Source organism: Acanthochromis polyacanthus, chromosome 21 (genome assembly GCF_021347895.1).
Source record: "Acanthochromis polyacanthus isolate Apoly-LR-REF ecotype Palm Island chromosome 21, KAUST_Apoly_ChrSc, whole genome shotgun sequence".
In the NCBI taxonomy this organism is placed as follows: domain Eukaryota; kingdom Metazoa; phylum Chordata; class Actinopteri; family Pomacentridae; genus Acanthochromis; species Acanthochromis polyacanthus.
Genome location: NC_067133.1, coordinates 31612658 through 31631800, shown reverse-complemented (window position 1 = coordinate 31631800; position 19143 = coordinate 31612658). Strand labels below are relative to the sequence as shown.

The 19143-nt window shown below is 39.6% G+C and overlaps 1 protein-coding gene across 3 annotated transcripts in view; it reads left to right on the top strand.

Annotated features, from left to right (window-relative positions):
- The window catches only part of LOC110946945 (nuclear GTPase SLIP-GC-like), a 67415-nt gene that overhangs the window by 40601 nt on the left and 7671 nt on the right, over positions 1-19143 (top strand). The window contains exons 1-11 of one of the 3 annotated variants that reach the window (XM_051941169.1): positions 11955-12170; positions 12319-12400; positions 12512-12624; positions 12814-12858; positions 13204-13228; positions 13352-13441; positions 13800-13893; positions 16016-16232; positions 16311-16529; positions 17589-17792; positions 17898-18073. In XM_051941169.1, coding sequence (XP_051797129.1) covers positions 12334-12400; positions 12512-12624; positions 12814-12858; positions 13204-13228; positions 13352-13441; positions 13800-13893; positions 16016-16232; positions 16311-16529; positions 17589-17792; positions 17898-18073 — 1250 coding nt within the window. In that variant the 5' untranslated portion in view covers positions 11955-12170; positions 12319-12333. Of the gene's footprint in view, positions 1-11954; positions 12171-12318; positions 12401-12511; positions 12625-12813; positions 12859-13203; positions 13229-13351; positions 13442-13799; positions 13894-16015; positions 16233-16310; positions 16530-17588; positions 17793-17897; positions 18074-19143 lie in introns of those variants that run through there. The other 2 variants (XM_051941171.1, XM_051941170.1) reach the window with 2 other exon arrangements.

The following is a 19143-nucleotide window of genomic DNA, read 5'->3' as shown; positions in this document are numbered from 1 at the left end:
CTCTATACACCGCTTTATCCTCACTAGGGTCATGGGGAGCCTATCCCAGCTGACTCGGGTGAAGGCAGGGGACACCCTGGACAGGTCACCAGTCTGTCACAGGGCTACATATACAGACACACAATCACACTCACATTCACACCTACGGATAATTTAGAGTAACCAATTAACCTCAGCATATTTTTGGACTGTGGGAGGAAGCCGGAGTGCCTGGAGAAAACCCACGCATGCACAGGGAGAACATGCAAACTCCATGCAGAAAGATCCCAGGCCCAGACCGGGATTTGAACCGGGGATCTTCTTGCTGCAAGGCGAAAGTGCTAACCACTACGCCAGTGTGCAGCCCTCTATAAGGTTATATATGTCCTAAATATGTTATCATCAAAAAGGTGATGGAGGGGGGTGACTACTCTCTCTGCCCAAGTGCTGAAATAAAGAGCTATTTTATTGTTTGCAAAATCAGGGTTGGGTTGTGCCAGATTGGGGAGAGTATACTGAGTTTTAATTGGGAGCCTGTGACTGCCAGCGTTGGAAGCGATGATAGGGTTCTTGAAGCTGGAGTGGTGTTTAAGGGCAGAAGTGATAAGGGGAAGGTCAGATTTTGATCTGGTTACAATCAAACTGTTCTACACACGTGGACAAAATTGTTGGTACCCCTCAGTTAAAGAAGGAAAAACCCACAATTCTCACTGAAATCACTTGAAACTCACAAAAGTAACAATAGATAAAAATTTATTGAAAATTAAATAATCAAAAACAGCCATTACTTTTGAATTGTTGATTAACATAATTATTTAAAAAAAAAAAACTAATGAAACAGGCCTGGACAAAAATGATGGTACCTCTATAAAAGATTGAAAACTATTTGACCAGAGTGACATGATTAACTCAGGTGTGTCATTTAATTGACATCACAGGTGTTTCCAAACTCATAATCAGTCAGTCTGCCTATTTAAAGGGAGACAAGTAGTCACCCTGCTGTTTGGTGAAAAGGTGTGTACCACACTGAACATGGACAACAGAAAGCGAAGGAGAGAATTGTCCCAGGACATCCGAAAAAAAATTATAGACAAACATCTTAAAGGTAAAGGCTATAAGACCATCTCTAAACAGCTTGAAGTTCCTGTGACAACAGTGGCTCATATTATTCAGAAGTTCAAGACCCACGGGACAGTAGCCAACCTCCCTGGACGTGGCCGCAAGAGGAAAATTGATGACAAATTGAAGAGACGGATCGTTGGAATTGTATCCAAAGAGCCCAGAGCAACCTCCAAAGAAATTAAAGGTGAACTCCAAGGCCAAGGTACATCAGTGTCAGATCGCACCATTCGTCGTTGTTTGAGCCAAAGTGGACTTCATGGGAGACGACCAAGGAGGACACCACTGCTGAAAAAAACTCATAAAAAAGCCAGACTGGAATTTGCAAAAATGCATGTTGACAAGCCACAAAGCTTCTGGGAGAATGTCCTTTGGACAGATGAGACCAAACTGGAGCTTTTTGGTAAGGCACATCAACTCTATGTTCATAGACTCAAAAACCAAGCATACGAAGAAAAGAACACTGTCCCTACGGTGAAACATGGAGGAGGCTCAGTAATGTTTTGGGGCTGCTTTGCTGCATCTGGCACAGGGTGTCTTGAAAGTGTGCAAGGTACGATGAAATCTGAAGACTATCAGGGCATTCTGGAGAGAAATGTGCTGCCTAGTGTCAGAAAGCTTGGTCTCAGTCGCAGGTCATGGGTCTTCCAACAGGACAACGATCCAAAACACACAGCCAAAAACACCCAAGAATGGCTGAGAGAAAAGCGTTGGACTATTCTAAAGTGGCCTTCTATGAGCCCAGATCTGAATCCCATTGAACATATGTGGAAGGAGCTGAAACATGCCATTTGGAGAAGACACCCATCAAACCTGAGACAACTGGAGCTGTTTGCTCATGAGGAGTGGGCCAAAATACCTGTTGACAGCTGCAGAACGCTCATTGACAAATACAGAAATCGTTTAATTGCAGTGATTGCCTCAAAAGGTTGTGCAACAAAATATTAAGTTATGGGTACCATCATTTTTGTCCAGCCCTATTTCATTAGTTTGTTTTTTTAAATAATTATGTTAATCAACAATTCAAAAGTGATGGCTGATTTTGATTATTTAAATTTCAATAAATTTTTATTTATTGTTACTTTTGTGAGTTTCAAGTGATTTCAGTGAGAATTGTGGGTTTTTCCTTCTTTAACTGAGGGGTACCAACAATTTTGTCCACGTGTGTATATTTTGGTCTTCACTGAGAAGAGCCTCCATGGTTGTAACTGGGATAAGATGAGGAGTGTCTGATGGAGAAAGGAGTGGAGTTCTGATCGGAGTCTCTCTTTGGGATGAGCAACGGTAAATGTCGTGTCTGAAGTGATGCTGATCTCTTCGTCTCCAGGGTCTCATTGTGGATAAAGCTGATCAGCATGGAGGAGATCTAGAATTTTTCCTCATGGAGGCTGGTGGATGAGCGATTGGTTTTAAGTCAGAATTTTCTAAAACTTTCAGACTGCCAGCGTGGTTGAGTGATGGCATGTGTTGCTCTGTGCACGAGAAGCAAGAATGAACAAGTGTGAAGGGCAGAGTGGTAGGTATAGAAGTAGGACAGGAAGGGGACTGTTTGAGGTGTGATCCCACTCATGAACCTCAGCTAAAGCTTTAATCTCCATTTCATAAATACAGAAAGAAACTGTCTTAAGAAAAAGCCCAGTCAGGAAGAATGTATGTTCTGCTGTAAATAAATGCATTTTTGTTTGTTTTTTATTTCAGGCTGGTGAAAAAGCAGAAGTGTGTAAAAACCTTGAAAAAAACATGAGGCGTGAACTCAATGAAGTCAGAGAACCAATGGAAGAGGCTTACCACATGTTTGAAGAATGCCTCAAAAAAGGAGTTGAAGCATCCACAACCTCATGGGGCGAAACCTTGAACTCCATCTTACACCCTGTATGTACACACGTGGACAAAATTGTTGGTACCCCTCAGTTAAAGAAGGAAAAACCCACAATTCTCACTGAAATCACTTGAAACTCACAAAAGTAACAATAAATAAAAATTTATTGAAAATTAAATAATCAAAAACAGCCATTACTTTTGAATTGTTGATTAACATAATTATTTAAAAAAAACAAACTAATGAAATAGGGCTGGACAAAAATGATGGTACCCATAACTTAATATTTTGTTGCACAACCTTTTGAGGCAATCACTGCAATTAAACGATTTCTGTATTTGTCAATGAGCGTTCTGCAGCTGTCAACAGGTATTTTGGCCCACTCCTCATGAGCAAACAGCTCCAGTTGTCTCAGGTTTGATGGGTGTCTTCTCCAAATGGCATGTTTCAGCTCCTTCCACATATGTTCAATGGGATTCAGATCTGGGCTCATAGAAGGCCACTTTAGAATAGTCCAACGCTTTTCTCTCAGCCATTCTTGGGTGTTTTTGGCTGTGTGTTTTGGATCGTTGTCCTGTTGGAAGACCCATGACCTGCGACTGAGACCAAGCTTTCTGACACTAGGCAGCACATTTCTCTCCAGAATGCCTTGATAGTCTTCAGATTTCATCGTACCTTGCACACTTTCAAGACACCCTGTGCCAGATGCAGCAAAGCAGCCCCAAAACATTACTGAGCCTCCTCCATGTTTCACCGTAGGGACAGTGTTCTTTTCTTCGTATGCTTGGTTTTTGAGTCTATGAACATAGAGTTGATGTGCCTTACCAAAAAGCTCCAGTTTGGTCTCATCTGTCCAAAGGACATTCTCCCAGAAGCTTTGTGGCTTGTCAACATGCATTTTTGCAAATTCCAGTCTGGCTTTTTTATGAGTTTTTTTCAGCAGTGGTGTCCTCCTTGGTCGTCTCCCATGAAGTCCACTTTGGCTCAAACAACGACGAATGGTGCGATCTGACACTGATGTACCTTGGCCTTGGAGTTCACCTTTAATTTCTTTGGAGGTTGCTCTGGGCTCTTTGGATACAATTCCAACGATCCGTCTCTTCAATTTGTCATCGATTTTCCTCTTGCGGCCACGTCCAGGGAGGTTGGCTACTGTCCCGTGGGTCTTGAACTTCTGAATAATATGAGCCACTGTTGTCACAGGAACTTCAAGCTGTTTAGAGATGGTCTTATAGCCTTTACCTTTAAGATGTTTGTCTATAATTTTTTTTCGGATGTCCTGGGACAATTCTCTCCTTCGCTTTCTGTTGTCCATGTTCAGTGTGGTACACACCTTTTCACCAAACAGCAGGGTGACTACTTGTCTCCCTTTAAATAGGCAGACTGACTGATTATGAGTTTGGAAACACCTGTGATGTCAATTAAATGACACACCTGAGTTAATCATGTCACTCTGGTCAAATAGTTTTCAATCTTTTATAGAGGTACCATCATTTTTGTCCAGGCCTGTTTCATTAGTTTTTTTTTTTTTTTTAAATAATTATGTTAATCAACAATTCAAAAGTAATGGCTGTTTTTGATTATTTAATTTTCAATAAATTTTTATTTATTGTTACTTTTGTGAGTTTCAAGTGATTTCAGTGAGAATTGTGGGTTTTTCCTTCTTTAACTGAGGGGTACCAACAATTTTGTCCACGTGTGTATTTGAATTGTAATCGTATCACAACAACCGACCTTACACTTTACATGAAGATGTGTGAATAAAAGTTCTGTTTTCTGTTTCAGGGAGGGGTAACAGGTAGTGCGTTTCATAAGACGCTAAAGTCTGTAGTTGAGAACGGTGGCGTCTACAAACCAAAGAAAGGGAAACAAATAAACATCAACATGAAGCTAGCTTCACATCTGACCAACAGCATTGATGAGGAATTCAGGAAGACCTTCCCGTAAGAAGTGACTGAATGAGAACATTGATGTTGACCCATTTTACAACAATGAAGAAAGCCATGAATGAACTCTGAAGTAGAAACTTGTCAAGACTGTTTCAATGAAACACTTCTTCTTATTTCAGAAATGAAGTCAAATGTGGACCATTCAACGGAGTCATTGATACATTTTCACTTGACACAGATGAGCTGATTCAAAAGTACAAAGATGTCGGATTGCAACTGAACTTTCTGAAGATGGAGGTAAAGATGAAACTAGAATCAACCTGTTCATTAGTTCATTAGTAGGCAAGCAAGAGAAACATAAGAAGATCCACCAAAGTAGTCTAAACACTGAAAAACATTCACCTGCTTTGTAATTTCTTGATAAATAATGTTCATCTATTTATCATGTTCTGTTTGTCAGGAAGAAAAAATTCAGGAAGAGCTCAACAAGATCATCCGGGACCGTAAGAAATCCATCTACAACAGTCTGACAGAGAAAATAGAGGAAATCATGGAGGAGTGCTACAGAAGTAAGGAAGAAGATCAGATGTTTACAACCTGTCACTATAATAAGGCCTATTTCCATTTATTGTCCATAAGTATTCAGTTTGACAACATTTTAATGTTTTATTGTAGAAGCAGCAGAGTTTAGAGGAAAAGGCTCACTGGAGAAAATGAGGAGAACTATTATCACACATGTACATGAAAACATCATCATGTTTGAGGAGGCCAAAGATGTCATGTTGAACCAGCTGAATTATTTGAAGGTTTGTCGAATTTTATAATATTAAACATAATGAGATCGTAAAACTGGTGTCTTACACCTTTCTTTGTCCGCTATTCACGTGAAGGAAAATGTGTCTTTCTGAAAGGCGCTTAAGCTCCTAAAAACTGCATTAATTGTCACCACTGACCAGTTCTTGTTATTAATCAAAGACAGACACATACAGTATGGAGTTATTAGTCCTTTCATCCAGTCTGTCAGCCTCTGAGTCACATTTAAACAGTTAATTCATTAGAGATTCAGGGATCTGGCTCTGTGATATGTGACACAGATTTTGATTCTGAATTAGGAGGAGATCCTGGTGAGACTGGAGGGAACCATGAGGGAATCCATTGAGCTCTCACTGAAGACAGATGACAACTCAATCCCAGGTAACAGGAACATTTCAAAGTCAACTCATTGATGTAGAACTCTTAGAATCCTGTAAATAAACCGTTGATGTTCAAGAAGTCAACACATTCCGAGGAAGTGTTTTGTTATTTTAGATGTTCCAACTGAACTTGAGATGGTGAAGAGATACTACGATGAACTGAAAGACAATCCAGACGGAGAAACATCACTACTGGAGTAAAACCTTGAATGTAAGTAGAACATTTTTATATTATTCATATTTACAATAGAATATAACCTGTCTGTCTGTCTGGTTGCTGTTTCAGCTTCCATCAGTGGACAAAAACATCAGAGGCCTGGTCTCCCACTGAACATCTCTGAGGATCACTGACTCAACACAGGACACTCTGGATTTGGTCTCAACCATTTTTATTAAGTTGGTTTCTATGTATGTTTTGATGCTTTGTTTTGATTTGTTTATTGATTTCGTTTTTATGAATTTTGTGCTGAGAGATTAGAGATTTTTTGGATTTTTTTCCTTTTATTGATTCCAGTCCAGAGGCAACTAAAAAAGTAGAGAGAGATGAAATGCAAAGAGCCCTGGTTGGATTTGGACCAGCGATGTTGTGGTTTTCATCATAAAGGTACAAACCACAAAACATTTAGATTTTAAGGTTTGAACTGTTCTTTTCTTGTTTTCCAGTATTGTGTTTGCATGTTTTCTGACTTTAGTGTGGGTTCATTGGGATAGGAGCACTGCAGCTTCAGGGATTAGATCAATGTGTGTCATTTTAACCTTGAACCTTGAATACAGCTCAAACTGCAGGTTTGATTTAACACAGATTTTAGACTTTTAGTGTTTTAATGTTTTTCCTGTAAGTTCATACTAAGTTAAAGTACAGATGAAAGTAATAAAGCAGCAGCTTCTTACTGGAAATTAACATCATTTATTATATTGTTGTTTTATTTTGCATGTAATCTACACTGACTCTAAATGAATACGTTTTTGACATTTAAACTTCAATCTTGAATGTAGCTCATCCTGAAGATTTGATCTGACAAAGATTTGAGGTTGTTAAAGACAGACCTTGAATTTGTACTTTTCTTTTACATTCAAAGACAAATATTTACTCAGTGCAAGATAATAGTCTCATGATTTACTCTGTCATTGTGGTTTTATGTCTGATCTGAACTGATTCTAAATCCAATCATGTATTTGATCTACTGTCTAATAAACCTGAGTTAAAGTGTGTATGTAGTTTATTTGTTTTTTGTAAAAGTTGCTGGAGTTCTGACATCAGTTTTATTTGCAAAATGGAAATTATTTTTGCAGAATTCTTACTTTGATCTCATAAAATTTTTCCTCAAACTACGTTTTCTGACACCAAACCATGTTGCACTCCTGAAATATTTTACTGACAAACACCACAGCTGTCAGACAGCCATACAGACTGTCATGAGCCTAGCCCAGCACCGCCCCCTTCTGGCCATCCGTTCCCCTGCCGGTGTGTTGCTGGTCTGTGGGGCTCTCTGCAGCTGCTGAATACAGCTGTGAGAGCCTTCCACTGCAGCTCATATCATCTGCTGCTATAAAGACCAGCTTCACATGGCAGGGGACGTGGGACTGTACGGCCTCAATACCTCCAGTGGACAAGTTGACGCTGCAGCACTGAAGCCACGGGAGCAGCCCGTTTCCCCCAAGCCGTCCACCAGATAGCGGGTGTGGACTCCTGCTGCCCTCAGGAGAGAGCGTGGACCTTCTCCCCCACAGACGGCCCCGACTGGCCAGCGTGAGCCCGGACTGTAGCTCCCCTGGAGTCTGACCTTCCTCCTCCCTGAACTGTGTGAGTGCTGGCCATAAGTTAGCATTTTAGTTGGTTTAAAAATTAGTTTGTGAATAAAGACCTGTTTTGGTGGTCACCCTGATGCCTGCCTGCCCATAGATATAAATAGAAACTAGAGTCCTCGCCGGCCAATGAGCGATGCGTCAGTGCGCCGCCATCTTGGAAAGGGAGCGAGCGGGAGTAAACAAACCAGCGATAAGCGTGTTTATCACACACCGATTGACAACAAATCTCAAAATGCCACAGTCTTGTGTGGCCTGGGGCTGTACAATACAACGCAACCCAAACACAAGGGCACAAGGAATCACATTCCACAAGTGAGTATGTCCTTTCCATTGAACTTTTCACAGATTTCACCAGATATTAGAAACCCATAGAAAGCCATGGTATGATACCAAGACGTTGTCAGTCTGTCACTTCCATGATGCCATGATCATGTACAGTTAGCCAGGTGTCATGACCACTATTTCACATCAGTTTCTCTTTATTCATACAGCATATATGGGATATATACAGGATATATTGTTTTTGATGAGCAGTTAATGAAATCAATATTATATCTAGCATTTTTCATGCACACATGGAACACAAGTAAATTGAAGAATTTAGGCATGGTTCCAACTTTGTGCCAGCTTTGAAAATTCTTTGGTAGTAAAGCACTGAAAATGAGAAAAGAGAAAAACCCTCAAAATTTTTATTAACTTAATATTAAACTTCAACGTAATTTCAAGATAATTGTTCAAAGATGTTCATCCCATATGGAAATGCGGCACAAAAAAGGACTAATCAGTAGACTAAATAAATAAAACTTAGAAGCTGCTTATTATGGTGATCAGAGAAACCTGACATCACAACAGGTCAACACAACAGTTGCAGGAAAAGGGTCCCTAAAACTTGTTGTGCTGATTGACACCATCTCTTTGGGAGTGTAATCAAAAGACGACCTCATAAGCTTTCAAATGAGCCACACCATGTCAAAATCTATGCATTACAAGGTAAGTTATGAGCGGAAAACTGTGTTTGTGTAATGGTCTCGTATATACCAGACGTTTGTTTACAACTTCACTCCCATTCCAAGATGGCGGCCGGTGACGCATCGCCAGCCTATGCTGGACAGTGGCGCGAGGCTTCTATGATTTCTATGTGCCTGCTCTGTGTTGCTCTCATCTCGGGTTCCAAACCGTGACAGAATGGTCCCCCATTCATTGCCGTGTGAAGCCAGTCTTTATAGCAGCACATGAGCTGCAGGTGTGAGGCTCTCACAGCTGCACCCGATCCAGTAATCAGCAGCTGTAGAGAACCTCACAGACCAGGACACACCGGCAGGGAACATATGGCCAGAAGGGGGCGGTGCTGGGCCAGCCCCATGACACAGATGGTTTAACAAACATCATGGCCTGATTAATTAAAAACTACATTTTTGTAAGCAGAATGTTCGATTGCATGTTAATGTGGTCAGATTAACAATAACAATAATAATAATAATAAGAAGAAGAAGAAGAAGAAGAAGGTGGTGAATACAATATTTTAGTTTGCTGTTGTATTTTGAAAGTGACTTTCAGGATAAGTTAGTATATGATTGTTCCAGTGATTTGACAGATGTATATTGCACCTCCTGACGACGGCCACCAGAGGGAGGCAAAGCTCATTGTTTTAAATACACTCAGTTCAAATCAAGTTAGAAGAAATAACATCAAGATTATACTTTCGGTTGGAGCTGTTAAAATAAAGCTGTGCTGAGTTAGAGAAAAGGCAATAGAAATTGTTTTAAAATGGATACTAAGAGACATTTAATAATTGCCTCAGCCTGATTGATTTTAAAAATATCTTCCTTGATTATTTCATTATTATACTGTCCAACAGGGATGACAAGTATAGAAATGTTCAGTTTATTCTATACTTTTCATCTTTTCAATGCTTTTTAGCCAAACTAATAATATTAATCTGTGATCACAGATTAAAAACACAATGGAACATAAAATACATGACATGATGGAGGCAGAGCAAACGAAAGCTGTGGTTGGTAGTATGTTGAAGATGTAGACAATAATCATGGTCGTGTTAAAGGCAAGACTAGGACAAATGTGCAGCCAAGATGACAATCTCATACGATACGCCTGATTTTATTGTTATTTATTAATAGTAATAATAATGTGGTGTTTTGTGTAGCCTCAAATTCTAACTTACATGATTACCATATGAATACAATATTTTAGTTTGAAAGGAACTTAAAGGATGAGCTCGTAAACGATCATGGCGGTAACGTGACAGGTGTGTTGCAGTTCCTCGCTGTGACCACCAGAGGGCAGTAAGTAATAAAGACTGACGTAAATTTAAATGTCTCTAAATGAAGTTACTACTAGGAATAAAATAGAACAGCGGTTGTTGATGATTTCTCTCAGTTTGTTTCTCATCGTCGCATTTTATTGGTCAGTTTCAGAAACTGCATGCTAACGTGTGTCTGGATGTTAGCATGAATGCGTCTCTAGCAGGAACAGCAGCCTCACCTCCTGAAAAGTTTTACTAAAACACATTTCAATTTACTACATTCAGCAAAGATGATCGATGCAGACGGTGACTGTAGCATTTTAGCTAATAATGACTTTAGAACGTTGATGTTAATAACGATTTATAATGAGCATGAATGACGAGTGTTAATTTAATGTAGCGCTGCAGTTCCTCACTGTGGCCACCGGAGGGCAGCAAAGCTCGTTATTGTAAATACACTATGGTCAAGTTAGAAGTAATAATCGTCAGGCTAAAACTTCCGGTCTGAGCTGTACAAAATAAAGCTGAGGTGAGTTAATAGAAAAAATGATGTAAATGAATGTTTTTAAATGGATACAAACGGAAAAGTGAATATTTAGTAATTTACTGATCTGATTGATTTTAAAAATGTCTTACTTATTATTATTTCGACACCACATTGACCGTTGAAGAAGATTCCATTATTATTTGAACTGATAGTTATACACTTTATTCAAATGCAAGTTTGGGAATTAATTCTAGGATTCTTCATGGAACAGGTAAAGCCACTGCATTTTTATCAGGAACTTCCTCAAAAGACAATCAACAGTTTCCTGGCACTTACACAATATTTCACTTCCGTGTTTCGGTGCACACCTCCTTCAGAATAAAAGCATGTCTTATAACAATGATTATAGACGTATACATTTCATGTTGCTTAACACAAGCCTCAGCAATCCAGTCATGATATTGTAATATTTGCTATTTGGGTGAAATAAACCTTTAAAATCTTAGGTAGGATATGAAGTAGTACTCTGTGTGGAATGTGGTTCTGGAAGTGCAGCTCTGTAAACAAACCTATTAGGGCCAAAATAAAAATGGAAAACTCCTTGAAAAAACCTTTTAAATTCTAAGAATACTTTGAGTGAAATCATTCTTTAAAACTGCAAGATCTGCATTCAAATATAAGTTGTGCACAACAGTGACCATCTATTGTGGTAACTTGTAAACAATGTTTGAAATGTGCGACCGGAAGTGTGCAGCGCTCTCCGTGCAGCTGTTGGCTCTGCAGACATTCTGATGTTCAAATAACGGAGGCGGGTTTAAGCCAAACGTTAACGTGTGGAAACGAAACTTAACTCCAGACCAAATCGATGTCCAGTCGCTGCTGCTCTGAGGTGAGAAAAAATATTTATTTCAAAGCGAGATTTCCCTCAAAGTGTCGCAGAGAGTGCAGCTGAGTTGTAGGAGAGTTCTGTGAGGACAGCGCTGAGTTTCTGTTTTCCTGACGGGACTTCTGTCTGCTGGAGGAGGCTGGATTTATTTCATTTGAGCGTAGTGAAGCTTTCAGTGGTTGTTGGATGCTAATGTCTCATTGTAAAGCTCATATTTGCTGTGGTTTCACTTCCATCAGTGTTTTTATTTTACAGCAACATTTCCTGTCTGAACTTTACTTTCACTGACCTACTGGAATGAGATCGTCTCTGATTTTTTTTGTGTGCATTGCTTTATTTTTATCAGTTAATAAAGTCTATGACAAGTTATTTTTTGTTAACCTGTTGTGAGACCAAAGAGAGGAAGCTGGGGGTGCAGTCTGCAGAGAATAAACCGCTTCTTCTATAACATCATAAACCATAAATTTCCTGTTTATCTGTTCTTTATTCCTGGTCAGCCTCTGTCTGCAGGTTTATTCCTGCTGCCTCTCTCATAGAGTTTATTTTGTTCTGATCTGTTCCTTTTTTATAGAACTCTCCTGTTTCTCACCTCCTGTTGTTCCTGAACTGTTGCTGCTGTATTTTTTCCTCATGTCTTTGGCTGCCTGTTGCAGGTCTGTGTCTCTCTACTGACGTCGCCCTCCTGAACTCCTCACCTGCTCTGGTCTGCGTTACCTTCAATATCAGGTGAACCATTTAAGCTTCGATCACAACTCAGAGCTGATTCATCTTCCTGTATAAGCTCCATGTAAATGCAGTTAAGGGGTAATTAATCACAACACTCTGAAATGTTGAGCAGTAATGATTGATGACAACATTTTCATTTATCTTTCAGTTCCTGTTCTTGGTCATGGATGACTTTGTTTGTAACAAACTGACTGAATGGGGTCTTAGTGAGCTCATTGATAGATTTAAAGGTAAAGTATGACCATATATCATTGCTTTGTACAGTATTATTCATTATTGATGTGATCTGCCAATAATGAAACATAACATGACAGAGATTGAACTAAATGTCTCAACTACAGATCATAGCATGGACAAGGAAAGTCTGTATGATCTCGATGATCAAGACATTAAAGACTTGATCCCAGCAGTGGGACCAAGAGCAAAATTCAAGAAGAGACTGAAGCAGTTAAAGGTAATGTTCTGCATCTGAAGATATTCTGCTCACTTTAACATTTGGTGTCATAAACCTCACTAATGTAGATGAATGCTGTTACAGGGAACTTTTTTTCAAATTATGATGATGTCTGTGAATAAAAGTTTAGAGTATCTCATTGACAATAATATTATTTACAAAGGTTTTTGATGATCTTTTTGTCACCAGGAAGAACAAAACACAAATCAGGAAGCAGCAAATTCTCCTGTTCCAGTAAGTTAATTACAGTTTTATTCTGATTAGACAGGATTTATTAAACAGATTCTATTTTCATTTTCTGCTCAAACATTTGATAGATAGATAGATAGATAGATAGATAGATAGATATTTAACAAACTCAAGGTCCATACAAAAAGAACAAATAAAAAGAAACAGACACACAGTTATAAAAGGCACTGATACCAGTGCTTCCACAGAGGTGAATTATAATGAACAGCGCTACGACATGGATCAACCAGAGTCTGTACAAGAGTTTGCAAGACATGAAGATAATTTTTTGTAAAAAACAACAAAACTTTATTAAATTCTGTTTAACAATCAGTTTATATTCATCCTCAGGTTTCGCCAGCAACAAGTGATAAAGGTGAGATACGCAGCCTTTAATTAATTCTAAACTATAAAAAATGACTCTTCTGAGAAATTCCCATATTCAGTGACCTGGGGTACACATGTAACTTTTTTTTGCCTTTTTATAAAATCCAATAAGGAAAGAGAAATTTGGATCTTCAGGATGAATCCATCAAAAAACAACAACCAAATAAACGCCAACGTGACAAAAAAACCCAATCATACACAGGTAATTACAGCTTTTTCTGAACAATGTCAACCAACAGCTGATTTCTGGTTAAACTTCTCTGCAGTGCAGTTTTCTTGTACACCAAATGTTTGATTCTATCCTGGTCATGGAAAATACTTTCTGTTGTCTCAGGCACTTTAATAAGATCAGATTTTAAGAGTCAACATCCCAAAAGGTGATGTTAAATTAATTCAGTAAATGTCTACAAAATGAGCTGATGCACTCTGAGGCAAATTAAATTGACTTTGCTCCAAAAGTTCACATTTTTCCCCAGTTCCTACATGCATCATAGTGTGCAGTATTTACATACAGTGGTTCATGCTTCCACCTAAATAGTTCCTTATCTGTTCACCAACAGAATCAGTCATACTGTCTGATGTGAAAGACATCATGGGATCAGTCCTGAAGAAACTGCATCACCAAGACAAGACAAACCTGAATAATTTCCTGAGGTGAGTATTTTCCTGGTCTACAGCTGACCATGAACTGGATCCACAGAGAGAAGAGAAAGAGTTTGTCTTTGGTTTCTTTACAACAGAAATGCACAGTATGTCTGTGTAAATGAGCACGACTTGGCGGTCATTAGTTCACCTTTTCTTATTCACCCTGAGCCTACAGGACATCTCCAGACTCTAATGTAGACCACATGGTGGACCGTGTAATGTTTGTTTCTGTTCTCAAAGAAGAAACCTGCTCTGTTTCGGTATAAGAAACCAATCTGATGACTTTTGAAGGGCAATCTCCTGTCTGATTGCATGTCCCGATACCAAACACTTACCGCCTTCTGACTAGCCACACTTTGTTTAATCTCTATGATGCTCTCTACTGCTAAGCACTAAAACCAAGTCAAATGCCTTGTAATTGAAAACTTACTGAAGAGTAAAACCTTTATGCTGCTGGTCCATATAGTGTTGTACTTTAATAAATAGAGATAAAATCTTTAGCTGAGGTTCGGGGGAAGGACTACACTTCAGTCAACCCTCCTTCCTGTCCTACGTCTATACAGACCAATCTTCCCTTCCCACTTGTTCGTTCTTGCTTCTTGTACATGGAATAACACGTTGCTCAGCCTCGCTGCCGGTCTGAAAGTTTTAGATAACTCTACTCTATCTCATGTATCTTATTTGCAGCATCTGCTTTTCTCAGGGTCATATTAGGGACAGAGAGGGCCTGAATGAGCTCCCAGCCTCAGTTTGGGAGAAACAAGTAGGAATAGTGCTCAAAGGTGAGATAACCTGTAGGATCATTTGAGGTGATCTTTGGGTTCTACAACTTGATTTAAGGTGACTGTGGTTGACAAATGCAACCTGCATGATGTCCTGGGATGTCTTCAGCTAACAGCTGTGAGGAAGTACCTCAGTAAGGGCAAAGAGAGTCCTTCACACCTACAGCCTGTCAGTCCAGCTCAGTCATCACCCACAAAACGATCCTTTTCATCCAATAAACAGTCCTTGTTAGTCAGTTAGGTCTCCATTTAGCAGTCTGCAGTAGTGCAAATGATGCTCAAGACAGAATCTCCAGCATAAGAACGAGCCTTACAGTGTTCAGCTGGAAAATAAATACTCCATATAGAGCTAGCAGATAAAGTGCTGTGTAGGTTCTGGTAGATGTGCAGGCCACCGTTTCCCTGTATGAAGTATCACCCCTCTACAGCAACAGTGTGAACTCTGACACAGATGAGATTTAACTCAGTTGTAAGCAAAAGCTTGAAGTTCAATGGAAAGCCACTTATCAAAGGAGATGCTGTGATCAACAGTGTCAAAAGTCCTTTCCAGAGCTACGCAGAGCACAACATGGTGTTTTCTTGCTTTGTTTTTTTGTTTTCTCCAGGACCATCTGAGCAGTGGGCTTTATTTTCCTCCTCAAGCCCACACAGTTGTGAATTTACAAGTGATTCTAGTATTCTGACCTGACAGCTTGGATAAACATCTGTAAAAAGTTCAGATCACAAAGGACATCATCTTTATTCCAGGGAAGCAAATGAGTAGGTTTCTTAGTGAAGGGAATTTTGGTCCATTCCTTTCTGCTGAGCCAACATGAATCCCTTCTTTGGTCCCACTTCTTGCTGCTCTCAGTGGTCTTTGAGCTTGTTGAGAGCTGCACTCTCTGTTTCTAAAACCACATGACCGATCACTTCAGTAGCCCTTACACACCGGTCACTTCTCCCATGTAGAGTGGATTCCTGCTGAAGCTTAAACTATAACAGTCTGAAAGTTAGGACTAACTTTGCCAGTGGGAAGCTACTTTTGTCTGCTGTTGCTGACGTCTACCAGCTCCTGAAGAAAACATCTGGCTCTCTAGCTGCTAAATGCCCACAATTTTACCGCTTGCTTTGTCAGAACAATACTCAGAATACCAAGAGTGTCCCAAAAATATGTGAGCAAAAACCAAAACAGTGGTCTGGGAGAAAGGTCTGGTAATTCTGTGTGGAATTATTCACATACATGTAGTCTTTAGAGACATTTTAATACAAAAATACAGACTATATTAAAATGATGCTTTAGCAGGCGGTTGACACACAATGTTAATGTATTTCTCAAATTACTCTGTTACTCATATCTGAACTCTTTGCAGGACGAAAATCCATGATTTGAAAACAGACAAGAAGGAACTGATCGGTGTCTTTGGTAGAACTGGGGCTGGAAAGAGCTCTTTGATAAACGCTGTCCTTGGAGAGGAGGATCTGTTGCCCTCTGGAGACGTCATTGCCTGTACCTCAGTCATGATTAAAGTGGAGGCAAACATGCGTAGCTCAAAGTACGAAGCAGACATCGAGTTCATTACAAGCGAGGTAAAACGAGCTGTGAATGTGTTGACGCTCACTTAATGCCGCTCATCGCAGCTAAAATGTAAAACTTTATTTTTTTAGGAGTGGAAAGATGAGATTTGGACCATGAAGCAGTTTCTTGGGAATGCAGACGAGGAATGGCAAAAAGATGCGGATTGTCGTGACGTTGTTGAAAAGCTGTCTGCACTGTACGGAGAAGAGTGGAAACACAAATCTCCTGAAAACCTGGTGGACGTCAAATACTTCAGTGAAATTGAAGAATTTCTCCAATCCCAGAGAAAGACTTTGACATGTGGATCAGTAAGCTGAAAACGTTTTTATCATTTCACAGAAAGCATTATACCAGTCAGATCAAGTGATACACACACACACACACACACACACACACACACACACACACACACACACACACACACACACACACACACACACACACACACACACACACGCACGCGTGTGTGTGTGTGTGTGTGTGTGTGTCTTGCTATCATTGTGGGGACTTACCATTGACTCCCATTCATATCTAACCCCTAACCCTAACTTTAACCAAACCTTAACCCTAACAAAACAATGTCTAACCCTAAAGAAACGTTTTTGCACTTTTACTTTTTTCACTAACAACAACATGGCCAAGAAAACACTGTTTAAACTTGTGGGGACCCAAATGAGGTCCCCACAAGTGACATAGTTTTCGGTTTTCCTACAGTTGTGGGGACATTTGGTCCCCACAATATAGCAAAAACATGGGCACACACACACACACACACATTATTGAAGTTTATATTTTTGTGCATACAGACTAGATTTCCCGGTTTGCTTTAGGCAGGCAGTAATTCAACAAATACTAAACTAAAAGCTGCACGGAAACAGTCCATCTTATAAACTACATTTTAAATACTGTGTTTTAAAGATTTTAAGTGGATGTGATGCAGCTGTGCTCAGTGGTACAGACCCATCTCACATTCAGCCTTCAAAGGAAAAGCTTTTAGAAACTTGTCGACCAGCAGCAGAATTACTTAAATGATTGTTTTAAACAGGTTTTACTAAATGACACTGAACACAGATCAGGAAACCTTCTGCTGTTGTTTTCCTAAATCTCATGGCTGCTTTTGAACCAGTTAGTCACGTCTTAATGTTGAACTGTTTGGAAAATTACAAATTAAACTTTCAATTCCACTTTGGGCTGTAAAATTTATAGTTTAAATGATTTAGTTTTAACTTTTAGGGATAGTGTTTAATTGCCCTTCTGTTCTATTTTATGCTGCGTCAGTCTTTAATGCTGTTTGCAAAGTGTTTTCAGTGAGCATGTAAATATATCTGCCTTGTAGTAACTCCTTATTCTTTTGTTTTTTATTGCAGGCCAAAGAGCTATCTGCAAAATTAGTCAGATACACAAGAAGCACCTCCAGACGTCGACAAGGAGAAGTAACGAGGTGTTTCTGGCCACTGGTGAAGTGTGTGACTGTCAAGGTGCCAAATAATGATCTTCTCCAACACGTCACACTGGTGGACCTTCCTGGAAACGGAGACCGGAACAAGAGCAGAGCTAAAATGTGGAAAGGGGTAATTCATCCTCATGTACTGCTGTTAATTTAACAGTACTGTGTTTTATGCAAACTGTAATGGAATCTTTTTACAAAACGATTAACGTGCTATTAAACCCTTTAGATTGTTGGAGATTGTTCTACTGTGTGGATCGTGACTGAAATCAATCGAGCAGCATCAGAAGACGATGCCTGGGAGATCTTGGAGAGTACCTGCAGCCTCATGGGCAACGGTGGCCAGTGTCAGAGAATTCACTTCATCTGCACCAAGTCTGATGTTATTGGAGGTTCAAATGATGAGTAAGTCGACTAGGAGAGCAAAGATGCAAAACTAAATACAGCAGTAACATTAAACACTGATGAATGTGGTGACCATAAGATCCTCATGAATTAAAGCAAACAAATATATATTACATGGAATATAGTGGTGGCACAGGTAGTACTGGTTTAATATTTTGTTGTTGCTTTAAGGATATAGATTTTTCAAGTGAAATGACCACAAAGCCAGTCATAATCTTTGGCTTAAGTGTTCTTTTAAACCAACCCATGCTGTGCTGTTTATGGTCAACACAAAACTACCACAGAACTCTAACAAACAAGCACGAATCAGGTGATTCATGAGTGTTCCACATTTTCATTTAGCATGCAAGAATACCAACTCAAAAGGTCTGAGAGAACACGACATTCCTGCAACTGTTTCCTTCTTAGCTCCTTCTCTACGCTTCAGAAAATCAAACCTATGATAGTATAAGAGCAGTTAAGGTGGTATGAAGAGTAATGAAGTTCACAATAAAGTGGGATGTTGTAGAGCAGTGGGTTGAACTCAGGACGGTCCTGTCTCCCAAAAGTCCCATTCCTGTACAATTAATCTGCATTTTTAATTACCAAAACTTTATGGGAAATGTAGTTTCTGCTGGATTATGTTTGTGATATGTCATGAACACGTCTCAATCCAACATATGTTTGCCATTTATTTTACTGCTTTACTGTCACTTCTTTTCAGCTGGCCAATCACATATTAGATGACGTGGGACTCGTCATCCCGATGACCAAGTCAGTGGTTACCTGGATGATGTAGCCACAGAGTTTTGGAGCCCAAACGTTCGTTGATGCATTGTGAATCTATCAACTAAAGCATGATGCAGTTTAGACGCAGTTGTTCAGGAGAGCAGAGGGCTGTACTCTGAAGCCAGTTTAGAGCGTTAGTGAGACATATGAAGCCTAAGATAAGAGGTGTCTTTCTTTACCTGCTGGATGGCAACTGATGCTGTGGAGTTACATCTCCATGGTAACTGATGGAGTTAGATCTCTATGGTAACTGATGGAGTTAGATCTCCATGGTAACTGGTGCTGTGGAGTTAGATCTCCAT